The 12,889-nt window shown below is 37.0% G+C and overlaps 1 protein-coding gene across 7 annotated transcripts in view; it reads left to right on the forward strand.

Annotated features, from left to right (window-relative positions):
* LOC120309486 (cyclin-dependent kinase 14) overlaps nucleotides 1–12,889 on the forward strand; it is a 191,798-nt gene that overhangs the window by 158,723 nt on the left and 20,186 nt on the right. For all 7 annotated transcript variants that reach the window (XM_039346790.1, XM_039346791.1, XM_039346788.1 and 4 more), the window contains one exon: nucleotides 1,438–1,558. In XM_039346790.1, the coding sequence (XP_039202724.1) occupies nucleotides 1,438–1,558 (121 nt within the window). The remainder of the gene's footprint in view (nucleotides 1–1,437; nucleotides 1,559–12,889) is intronic.

The following is a 12,889-nucleotide window of genomic DNA, read 5'->3' on the forward strand; positions in this document are numbered from 1 at the left end:
GACGAGTTTTCAGTGTGCTAATGATGTGGCTCAGTTAAGGCTTTTGGAACATTTAATTGATGATATTGCCATACTGGAAAAGAAAATCTGAAGCTGAAAACATGGAACATGGAACATAAAAAGCATGAACATGGGGTAAACTCAACACAGTGAAAGATTGAGTGGCTGTACACAGCAAATTCCTCTCTTTCCCAGCCCTGTTCCTTTTCTTCTAAAAAGAACATATTTTCTTAATCTCCAATAGAGAAGGAAGGGAAGACTAGGACGACTCTGATTCTGAACTCTCGGAATATGACAGAGTATTTTTCTTCTGGATGTATATTTTGTGTCTGAGGCAGTAAAAATATGTGATATTTCTGTATTTCTTTGGTTGATCTTCTGAAAACAGAATAAACCTCAAGGTTATTCTGGTTTTTGTGAGCAATTTTTGGAATTTTCTCAAATTGCTAGTTGTAATAATAATATTCAGGCATAGTTAGTAGCTTTGTTTTATTTTTGTTTTTGCCAAATTATCAAGACATATTTTCAGTTATTATGCTCATTTTTTTTAAAAAAAAAAGGCTATTCAAGCACACTTTAATAATATATTAACCTTATTCTGTATGGTTACTTTAGAAAACAATTTTTTTAAAAAGACAGCATAGTTGCCATATGGCAGTACAGTATTCTACATAATAGAGCATAATACCTGCTTGATTTGTTGAATGGCATAATTCTACTACTGGCAGTTCTTCTATTTCCCACAATTCTTCCCATAACTCTTACCTCTCTGCATTTTTTTTTATCATTTATTCATGAGTTCCTATTTGTATCAACCTGCAGTGAGATTTAAGAAAAAGAAATTTATCTTGGTAATAAATATTTTAAATTTTGATGTTCCACATATCTTTATTTGTCATAAAAGTTCTAGATATCTATGAACTTCAAAGAATAATGTATTATATGAATTAAATGTTAAAATAGTATGAAAATATTATTTTTCCATTCTTTAGCATGCTGCAGTATAACATATGCCTGAAGCTTGAAATGATTCCAGTATAAAATAAATAAAGATGTAATATTTATCTTAGTGGTTTGCTTATATTCTTTATTTTAGCTCCTATGCTTAAGAATGCATCTGTATGTTTATATTTAATAGTTATTTTTACTAGTTTTTAAATTATATCAATTATATTTTCTGTCTTCTATTTAATTATGGACATCAGATCTTTAAAAAGATGGTAATGGTTACAGATCTTATTGTTGCAATCTCTATTATGATGAATTTTCATTTTGTCTTACAGTGGCTGAATGATAAAAATGAATATTAGTTTTCTTTTATTAAAATAACACAGTTATCAAAACTTGTCTTTCAAGCAATGTTATGAGCAATTTTATTAAAGGTACATCAGTTATTTTTTCTTATCTTTCTATTGTTGTATTTGCATTATTCTTCAGGTCTTGCAAGAGCTAAATCTGTTCCTAGTCACACTTACTCTAATGAAGTGGTAACCCTCTGGTATCGACCTCCAGATGTTCTCTTGGGCTCAACAGAATATTCCACTTGCCTCGATATGTGGTAAGAATACAGCATGTTTTCAGAATCCAAATATTGTGGACATATTGACTTATTTAGTCAAATTATATATTTGACAAGTTATGATTGTAGTTTATGCATACTGATCTAGAAACCCAATGGGACAAAGAATCCAGTGAACAGTAATCAATATGATGCTTTTAATTTGTGTGGTGCATTTCTAAATTCTACTAAAAGAAGATTGAAAATTGTGTGACAGTTTAATTTCATTCAGTTATTTTAGCCCATTTCTCAAACCTATCAAGCTTTTTGTGAATTTTATTACTGCCATCTAAACAGTTGATAAAACAGTCCTAGTTTTCATTTCGTTTAAATCCATTTTGGGGATTTTTTTCCTTCCTTTAAGTAAAGGAAAAGTCATATATAACCACCAGTCACAATAATAGGACACTGGAATGGCATTTTCTAAACAGCACCTATAGAGGCATAAGGGATCTCAGTAGTTGAACTTCATTTGTCAGATCAGGAGGCCAGAAAACTTTGTAGGTCACTATTACAGAAAAAGCTTCACCATTTTCATTATACTGCTTTGGAGTGTCTTGAAGGCTTTTGTTTATCAAAATTTAAAATTTAGGTTTCCTTGGAGAATTTTTACAACTACTCAGTCTATACATGGAAGAAATTATATAACTACTGATGGTTTTATCTTCAGTTTTTAAAATTAAGAAGCATTGTTTTGAAGATGGGACAGTTAACATTTCTGCTATGTTTCAAGCATCCAGGCACCTGGTAGTAAGTACAGTGGAACAGAATAGCTGTTGTTATACATTTTTTTTTCACCAGTCAAATTTTAGGAAATCAAGAATGGTAGATTTGAAAGGATTTTTTTTTCATTCCTCACTATATCTGTTATCAAACATAATAAAAAACTGCACTCTGCTTCCATATGCACTTTCTTTGTTACCAACAGGGAGGAGAAAAAGGAGGGGGTGAGGATAAATTAATTGGCATGGAAGTAGAATGTTACTGTTTCATTTTCATTTTCTGAAATCAATTTTCATGTTTAATTTAAAAAAACCACATTTTTCACTACCATCTGTGCTTGAAAATTACTAGGGATGATATTATAATCAACCTTCTATAGCAAATTGCAAAATTTTTCATTTGTTTCTGGGGTCCAACAACAAAAAACAAGGGGTTTGAACCCAACATTGCCTACATGACTAAGATTTCTGTTACAGTAGTCCAACTGAAGAGAAAATTTGGGAGATAAGCTTAATTTAGGAAGAAATTCTATGTTCATTTGTTCTGTTTTTGTTTCAACTCCCGCAGCTCCTGCATTATGCTAAAATTATGTCCAAAAATATGGTTCTGCTATCAACAGAAAACATTTCCCTTAAGATTTATTGCTTCTGGGAATGTGTTCTGGTACTGTTTTTGTCGTCATGAAAATTTAATTTCATATTATTCATTTTCTTTTAGGATAGTGAAAATGGTATGTACAAATGAATTGAATATTATCATTATTCTGATTAAAAATGGGTACCAGTTTTTGATCAGATAAATTCAAAGATAGTAATTGTGATAGAAATATTCTTTTAGATTTGAAACAGAGAGATATTTTAATAGTATGATTTCTAAAATGAAATTCATTTTGAGGGAGATTATCAAACCAAAGACTTATTTTTCTAATAGTACATATGATTGTTTCCAAGGTGAAATCCAATTATAGTTGGGGGACACAAAAATAATATTTTTACTAATAATCATGAAATATTGATGGCTCATGATATAGGTCTTCTAATTCAAAAGTCAAAAAGATATAAAGGACCTTTCAGGAGAAATGCTTTTGTTCCAGGTGAAAAATGAGCCATTACTGATTATATCTATCAAATATATGAATTCACCAAAATGATAATTCATCTTCTGCAGAATACTGAGCAATTTCAAGCAGCAGTCTGGAGCAAACAGAACAGGTTACAGTAGATATATGTAGTTGTTGGTACATCTGATAGCAGCATTTAAATGTTACACACAATCTTCAACTGAATTTTAGCTGAATCCAAAAAATGGTGTGTGTGTGTGTGTGTGTGTGTGTGTGTATATATATATATATATATATATATGTATATATATATATATATATATATATATATATATATATATATATATATATATATATATAGTTGTTGTTGTTGTTGTTAATTGCGAAGTCATGTCCGACCCATCGTGACCCCATGGACAACGTTCCTCCAGGTCTTCCTGTCCTCTACCATCTTCTGGAGTCCATTTAAGTTCACACCTACTACTTCAGTGACTCCATCCAGCCATCTCATTCTCTGTCGTCCCATTCTTCTATTGCCCTCAATCTTTCCCAGCATTAGGCCCTTCTCCAGTGAGTCCTTCCTTCTCATTAGGTGGCCAAAGTATTTGAGTTTCAACTTCAGGATCTGGCCTTCTAAAGAGCAGTCGGGTTGATCTCTTCTAGGACTGACCGATTTAAAAAACACTGTATGTATGTATGTATGTACATACACACACACACATATACATATATATATATATATATATATATGTTTTCTGAGGTTTTCGCGGGTGTTTGTATGTAGGTCTTTGGTTATTCGGGTTTTCTCCCACGTAAAATTGGAAGTGTCTTGGTGACGTTTCGACGAAGTCTCATTCGTCATCTTCAGGCTGGTGCTTTCGGCTTCGTGCTCCTAGAAGCACGAAGCCGAAAGTACCAGCCTGAAGATGACGAATGAGACTTCGTCGAAACGTCGCCAAGACACTTCCAATTTTACGTGGAAGAAAACCCGAATAATCAAAGACCGACCTACCTACCTACCTACATACACACACACACACACACACACACACACACACGCATACAGTGTTTTTTTTTTCTAAAATAAAAAAGGTGCCGGAACTCACACATGTCATATAACCCGCCTTGCCAACCCTACAAGGTTCCATCCAAAAAAAGGTGCCGGAACTCTGTTCTGGGCATTCTATGAGAAAAAAAGCCCTGCATATACACACACACACACACACACACACACACACACACACACACACACACAGTCATATATAAAATAGCTCTGTATAGGTGTATTATTTTGTCTATTTTATAAGCTTCATCGTGCAGAAACAGCATACATTTATGTATTATATTATAGCAAAATAGCAGGGACTTGTCCAGGCAGTCTCTAAGAACCAGATATGGTTGAATGGAGTAAACAATTATACCATATAACACAGCCCTTAGGACAGTGATTCGTTTCCATCCAATAGCAGACTCTGGTTCAGAATACAGCTCCTTGGCATTTGGTTTCTAATTTAGCACCATAACACTGGTGCTAAGGTCATTACACGGGCTGCCAAATTTATGAGTCCAGTTTATATTTGTATTAAATTTATATTCTGCCATTTTATTGCTGTCTTAGAGGTAGTCCCGAGATTATAGAGTTATATAACCTCGTTTGAAATTTGATCCCATATTGTTATTTTTCAAAAAGCCATTATACAAATTCATTTAGATGATTTGGAGCATTTGTGGTAGAATTGAGCTGCTTTTTTGTTTTATTTTGTTCAACTATTGATTTTGGTTATGGGTGGTCTGTTTTAGATTGTATTTTTTTTTAACAGTAGTTATCTCAATAACAAATTTCTATTTTTTCTATCAGAATATTGTGAGAAAATACCTTCTGACTTTTCAAAACAATTTTAAAGTCTTACATCAGTTAAGCTCTTTTGACAGAATAATTTCCTTTCATCTTAGAATCGATTATTATTTTTCTCATCATTTTTCTTAGTTATTTCTAGACATATAGCAATAGCACTTATACTGCCCCATAGTGCTTTACAGCAGGGCTTTTCAACCTTTTCACCCATTGTACCACTTTTACGATATGGCAATATCTGAGTACCACCAGTCGCCTAGCAAGGTGTCAAAAACCTGATGACCAAAAAAACAAACAAAAAAAAAAAAACAAAAAGGAAAAAAGTGATAAAGTACAGGTAGTCCTCGACTTACAACAGTTCGCTTAGTGACTGTTCGAAGTTACAATGGCACTGAAAAAAGTGCCCCCCAAACCATAGCCGAGCAAGATGCCTGCCCACCCGGTAGTGCTCTTCCTTCTGTCCAAGGTTTTTATTGTTGTGAGTATTTCTGTTGAGGATTGGCAGCGGGGGTGGGGTGAGGGGTGTTTGGTTTTTAGTCCCCCGTCTGCTGGATGGTTGCAGCAGGTTTTGGTCACCTCACATGACCCTGGGACACTGTGACCGTCATAAATATGAATCAGTTGCCAAGCATCTGAATGTAAATCACAAGACCCTGATCAGCGCTTCTTCTGGGCTCAGCAAAAGCGTCAGGATCAGCGCTGAGCTCCAGCTGGAGCCTGGCCTTGATCCTGGCGCTTCCATTGAGTCCTGATAGCCCTGCAGCTCCAGCCATCTCTCGCTCAGGCTTGTGCGGTGCTGACACCAGTTCAGCTCATTCCCCTCTCCACTACCACTTTTCTAGGATGGTCGCGTACCACCTGCCAGGTGCCAATGTACCACAGGTTGAAAAGCCCTGCTTTGCAGCACTCTCTGGGCAGTTTACAATGTCAGTGTATTACCCCAACAATCCGGATCCTAATTTTATTGGCTTTGGAAAGATGGAAGACTGAATCACCCTTGAGCCCCATCAGAATCAAACTCCTGACTTTGGGCAGAGTTTGCCTGCAATACTGCATTATAATCATTGTGCCTAGATGTATTCCATATGGTAACATTTAACCTGCATCACTGCTTCTATTATCCAAAAGTTATTTGGCATTTTCCTATCCTGCAAGCCTATGCCTGAAACAGCTTCCTAGAATGACTTTGAAATTATTTAATTCAATTTAGGTTTCTCCTTAAAATTAACTTCCTTTGTATTGTTTCCTTATTTTTTTATATTATTGCAAGTTATCAAAATATATTTATTTAAACTGGACAACCCACAATTGGCTCATTGTTAAGTATTTCCTTAACTAACATTCACCCATCCCCCCAACCCATCCACACCTCCATATATCTTTACTTACCTGCATGACATCTCTCATGTCCTTCCTATGTGCTATCCTCAAACCTGCACTGTGCCTCTTGTGCGCCCTTTGCATTTCGGTTTGCCTTTGATCCATATAGTACTTCCTTTGCATCTCTGTGCACTCTCCTGAACTACATGCTGCCTTTTGTGCACCTACTTATATTCTCTCTAATGAGAGCATATGGGATTGCAGCATGGGCTGGGGAGGGTGCACAAGAAGTACCAAGGGGTTAAAGAAATAGCGCAGGATGTGTGTGGGTCAGGGAGGACATGTGTGGATGTGGTGTTGGTTGGGAGAGGGTGTGCAAAAATGTGTAAGAAGTGATGCATGGATTAGGGAGGGTGCATGGGAGTTTGGTTCAGGTTGGGGAATATACCTGAATGGCTGGAGTAAAAGATCTAGTGACCAATCCTGCTGGCATCCCCATTGCCTTTTCACCGATTGTATCACTTTTAGAATATCTTCTTCTTGTGCCATATCCGTTATCGGACGTTGGCGATCATGTTAGCGATCCTGTTTTTATCAGCAGCCGCACGAAAAAGTGTGCTGAGTTTTCTCCAAACCAGTCCCTTAGATTTTGATTTTGATTTTAGAATATGGCAATATCCAAGTACCACCAGTCATCCAGCAAGGTGTCAAAAACCTGATGGCCCCCCAAAAATGGAAAAAAGTACAGGTAGTCCTTGACTTCAACAGTTCGCTTAGTGACTATTGAAAGTTACAATGGCACTGAAAAAAGTGACTTATGACTATTTTTCACACTTATGACTGTGCAGCATCCCACAGGGTGATGTGATTTACATTCGGATGTTTGGCAACTGATTCATATTTATGATGGTCACATTGTCCCAGAATCATGTGATCCCCTTTTGCAATCTTCTAACAAGCAGTGGGGAAACCAGATTCACTTAACAACCATGTTACTAATTTAACAACTGCAGTGATTCACTTAACAACTGTGGCAAGAAAAGTCATAAAATGGGGCAAAACTCATTTAACAAATTTCTCTCCCCCTCTTTATATCCTCTCTTCCCCCCTTTTATATCCTCTCTTCTCTTCCTCCTTTATATCCTCTCTTCTCTTCCCCCCTTTATATCTTCTCTTCTCTCCCCCTTTTATATCCTCTTCCCCTTATATCCTCTCTTCTCTCCCCCCTTTATATTTTCTCTTCTCTCCCCCCTTTTATATCCTCTCTTCTCCTCCCTTTTATATCCTCTCTTTATTCTCCCCTTTATGTCTTCTCTTCTCTCCCCTCAGCAAGACCCAGGCAAAGCCTTGCACAGCTCCAGCTGAATCTCTGCCTGAAGACTGTGTGAAGCTCCCTGCTCCTCCAATCAGCTGGAGCTGCATGCGCTGATCCTGGGCTCTCCACAGGACCCAGACAGGCAGTGTTCTGTTCCACCTGCGTGAGTCCTTGTTATGCTCACAAGGAGAAACAGCTGTTCCAAGAAACAGGCAGGAACCGCAAGAAAAAAAAACCCCTTTTATTCTCACAGACCTGAGTCAATGTCCAAGGCAAACAAACACAGTCCACAGAAACTCAACCCTCAACATAAATGGTTACCTTCAGCAACCAGCATCTCCCACACCTTCCCTTTTAAAATTCAGCCAAGGTGTGGCTTCCTAATGCTTTCTCCTTTGCCTTTGGAGCCGCCCCATTGCATTCCTCTATCCTACTCCCTTCTCTTGCCTGTGCATTTGTGCTTCTGGGATTTGTCCCAACTTTTCTTCATCACTGTCCAACTCAGGCTCCCAGACAGCTGTTTCTCAGGCTCCCAGACAGCTGTTTCTAATTTACTTGGACTTCAGTAAGGCATTTGATAAAGTAGATCACAACCTACTACTTGACAAGATAGAAAAATGTGGGGTAGACAGAACCACCAACAGATGGATCCGTAGCTGGCTGACCAGCCGTACTCAGCGAGTGGTCCTCAATGGAACTGCATCTATATGGAGGGAAGTGTGTAGTGGGGTGCCCCAGGGCTCTGTTCTGGGCCCAGTACTCTTCAACATCTTCATCAACGATTTGGATGAAGGGATAGATGGGGAACTCATCAAATTTGCAGACGACACCAAGCTGGCAGGAATAGCCAACACTCCAGAAGACAGGCTTAAGATACAGAAGGATCTGGACAGACTTGAACACTGGGCACTAACTAACAAAATGAAATTCAATGGTGAAAAAAGCAAGGTTCTACATTTAGGCAAGAAAAACCAAATGCACAAGTACAGCATAGGTGGCACCATGCTCAATAGTAGTAACTGTGAGAGGGACCTCGGAGTCCTAGTAGACAATCACTTAAATATGAGCCAGCAGTGTGCTGCAGCTGCCAAAAAGGCCAACACAGTGCTAGGCTGCATTAACAGAGGGATAGAATCAAGATCACGTGAAGTATTAATACCACTTTACAATGCCTTGGTAAGGCCACACTTGGAATACTGCATCCAGTTTTGGTCACCACGATGTAAAAAAGATGTTGAGACTCTAGAAAGAGTACAGAGAAGAGCAACAAAGGTGATTAGGGGACTGGAGGCTAAAACATATAAGGAACGGTTGCTAGAATTGGGTATGTCTAGTTTAACGAAGAGAAGGACAAGGGGGGACATGATAGCAGTATTCCAATATCTCAGGGGCTGCCATAAAGAAGAGGAATTAAGCTATTTTCCAAAGCACCTGAAGGCAGGACAAGAAGCAACGGGTGGAAACTAATCAAGGAGAGAAGCAACCTAGAACTAAGGAGAACCTTCCTGACAGTGAGAACAATTAATCAGTGGAACAGCCTGCCTCCAGAAGCAGTAAATGCTCCAACACTGGAAGTTTTTAAGAAGAGACTGGACAGCCATTTGTCCGAAATGGTGTAGGGTTTCCTGCCCGAGCAGGGAGTTGGACTAGATGACCTCCAAGGTCCCTTCCAACTTTACTACTATTACTAGCCTAAGTGCGAGTAGTCAGGCCAGGCTCCTCATCCGACTGTAAGTCTTGGAGCTCCTCAGAGCCTTCCTCTGACTCTAATGTCACTCCAAGCCCCTCCTCCTCATCTGATTCCTCAGACTCAGCTGCCCAATCCACTGGCTGGCGAGGAATCACAACACCCTGGCCTATGTTACCTATCAATTCCCTAGCAACATCTTTACTTGTAAGAAGCTGGTATGGGACATCAGTAATCACAGTTGAATTTATTCTTCCTGCTGGTTTTCATTGATTTGTGGAAAGTTCTTAGGAAGCATTGGAAATTACCTGATTGTGGCAACATAGTGGTGCTAAAATGGCCACAGCTTTCACAAATTTCATTCTTATGGTAGAAATGGGACCTAGCATTCTTTTGTTAGCCAGTTTGAGGTATCTTGTTAAAATTATTGCCCTATGATTCATCATTTCGCCCAATTGAAGGTTACAAAAGACATACTAGTTTTAATATGTATAAATAACAATACAACCTATCTCAAATTACCTGTATCTGTGTTTACTATCTTCTATTATAGAAACCCTATATCTGTTTTAAATTACAATGGAAAGTCTATATACATGGCTAAGCATGTAACAGTATACCAAAGGGGTAAAGTTATTGAGAAATTAATACAGAAGAAAATAACATTTATAATTGTGATTACTTGTATATTATATTTATCTTTGATTCCTTTGTAATACAGGAGGAGATATACTGTATAACAATGTGATTGTGTACAAATATGAATGGATAAATTAATAGAAATAAAATATAATCATAGGTATTATTTGCACATCTATACACCTATACAACTTATGCAAGTTAGCCCTTTATTTTCATAATTTATCAGTCATAAGCCTCCATCTGGAAATTACAGTATTTGGTTGCTATAGTTGTTAAGAATTTTTTTTAAAAAGCAAAGAAATACAAATCTAACCACAGGACAATGGTGGGAAGCAGGTGGCAGTGGCTGTAAGTTATTTATACAATTCATTTGTCACTTTATGGCATTGGAAAGTAACCAAAAACTAATGATTCATATTCAGTATTAATATTCTCCAGCTTTTTGCATAAATAGCCACTAGCTATTTAAGAATATTAATGAAGCTATCCATGGTATTAGTAATAGTAAAAACAAGCAGTGGGAATCATTATAGAATATATTATAGTGTACTAGACCTAGTCTCACCATATAACTAAATATTTTGTGATATGTAAGAGATATTAAGTAATATAAAGCTGTTCCAATTTATTTTAGTGCCTTTTTCCTTTATTTAATGTGATTATAAGTAAAAATCCATATAATTTTTTAAAAAATGTCAATAAAATAATCCTGAAGGTTAAATATAATTTTTTTCTAGTTCTATTTATTTTATCTTTTCTAGCTGTTGTGCTATAGTTAAGTGAAAGAAGAAAAAGGCTCTGAGTTAGGTAATATGACATGATTAATATTTCATCATTGCTTTTCCCTTTCTTTCACACTGATAAGCAAAAAAGGATATAAAACTAGAAGCTATCAGAGGTCCTGGAATTTGGTTTGAATTATCTTTTTTCTTTTTTACAGCTCTCTGCTATCTAAGCAAAAGCAATGATCCCAGTTGGTTCTTGATATTCTTTCATATAAGCCACTATAATACCTCACATCTCTCCTATTTTACTTTTTTTGTTTCATTCTTTTCATATTTTATAGACGGAAGATCACTGGGATGTTAAAGAGTCAGCACTTTGTATATCTTTCATAATCAATACCCTTCATATAGTATTTGTAGTTCATTTGAGATCATGATTAACTTGAATCTTGAATAATGGGCAACTTTCTGCAGTGATGTTGCTTCCAATTGTTTTCTGTAGTGACATCTCTCATCAGCCTTTGAGATGGCCTGAAGTTAGTGATGATAGGAGCATCACTAATTATTCAGGCAGTCCTCAGGACTAAAGTTATAATCAATAAGTTTGTCCAGAGGCCATGTGGAAGCATACTGTTTTCTTGTGCAGCTTATGAAACTGCATGAAAGCAAATCCCAATTCTCATGTGATTTTTGGAGGTTCCAGAGGCTATGTGACAACATGGTGTGCTCTCACATGGCCTCCAGACTCTTTGGAAGTTAAATGGGAAAGCAGTGCTCTTGCACTGCTTCGAAGCCTCTGAAAATTGGCATCTGGTGAGTAGAATCCTTCCTGTGGGGAAATGCTTTTTTTTTTTTTAATAATAAGATAAGAATTTAAAAATTGGACACTAGAAGATTTCAGTTAAAAGAGATATATTTAAATTTGACTAACAGTTACAGAATAGTGCAAAATATTCTAATACTAGAAATACTGAAGGATAATTTTGAAAAACAAAAATCAGAAGTAAATATTAATGTCAACAGCTATATCTGCCTCTGTGGATAGACTGTGTCTAAAAGATGTGATGGAAGAAGACATTGGAAAAGATGTTACACTAGATATACAAAAGAAACTGTCTGATGTTTTAATTAATAAAAGGGACTTAAAAACAATAAACCAAAAGAGTGACCTAGATAGTTTTTCTAGTTGGTCTAACAAAAGAGAAGTTTTAAAGAAGAGGCAAAGGAAAAATAAAAATAAATTGTCAACGCTGCTAACATTGGATGTTCCCGTTCTGACAACTGATGAAAATGCAGCCATTTTCTCTATCCCTTTAACATGCTTTTTCTTGCTTTTAGAAATCAGGTGCAGCAGGGGGGGGGTGTAAGCTCAGCTAGCCATAATACCGCTGCTGTAGGAACCCAAGGACAAGCTGATAATGTTTTGGCAGGCTGAGGAGCTGAGGAGAAAGTCCACACTTTAAGCTAATTGGGGAATGTGCTTTATGACAGTTTATTGGGGGTGAGAATTGTACTTTGTTACTTTGTATCTGAGGGAAGGGAATTTAGTTTTTGGGTTCAGCTATATAGTGCTGATACTTTGTTTCCCGAATAAATGTTCTTTAAGGAAGAATTTTGCCTCAAAGTTCTTTTGATGATTTTCATCTATTGGAACCATGACAGAAATGTTGTTCTACAACATTATATGAATGGATTAAAGATTAAGATTGTTAGAAGTAAAAATAAGGAATATAAAATTGGTTTATTTGATCAAGGTTAAAATTTGTTGTTGTTGTTAATTGCGAAGTCGTGTCCGACCCATCGCAACCCCATGAACAGCGTTCCTCCAGGTCTTCCTGTCCTCTACCATCTTCTGGAGTCCATTTAAGTTCACACCTACTGCTTCAGTGACTCCATCCAGCCATCTCATTCTCTGTCGTCCCCTTCTTCTATTGCCCTCAATCTTTCCCAGCATTAGGCCCTTCTCCAGTGAGTCCTTCCTTCTCATTAGGTGGCCAAAGTATT

Source organism: Crotalus tigris, unplaced genomic scaffold (genome assembly GCF_016545835.1).
Source record: "Crotalus tigris isolate CLP2741 ecotype Arizona unplaced genomic scaffold, ASM1654583v1 scf7180000018025.208907, whole genome shotgun sequence".
NCBI lineage: Eukaryota > Metazoa > Chordata > Lepidosauria > Squamata > Viperidae > Crotalus > Crotalus tigris.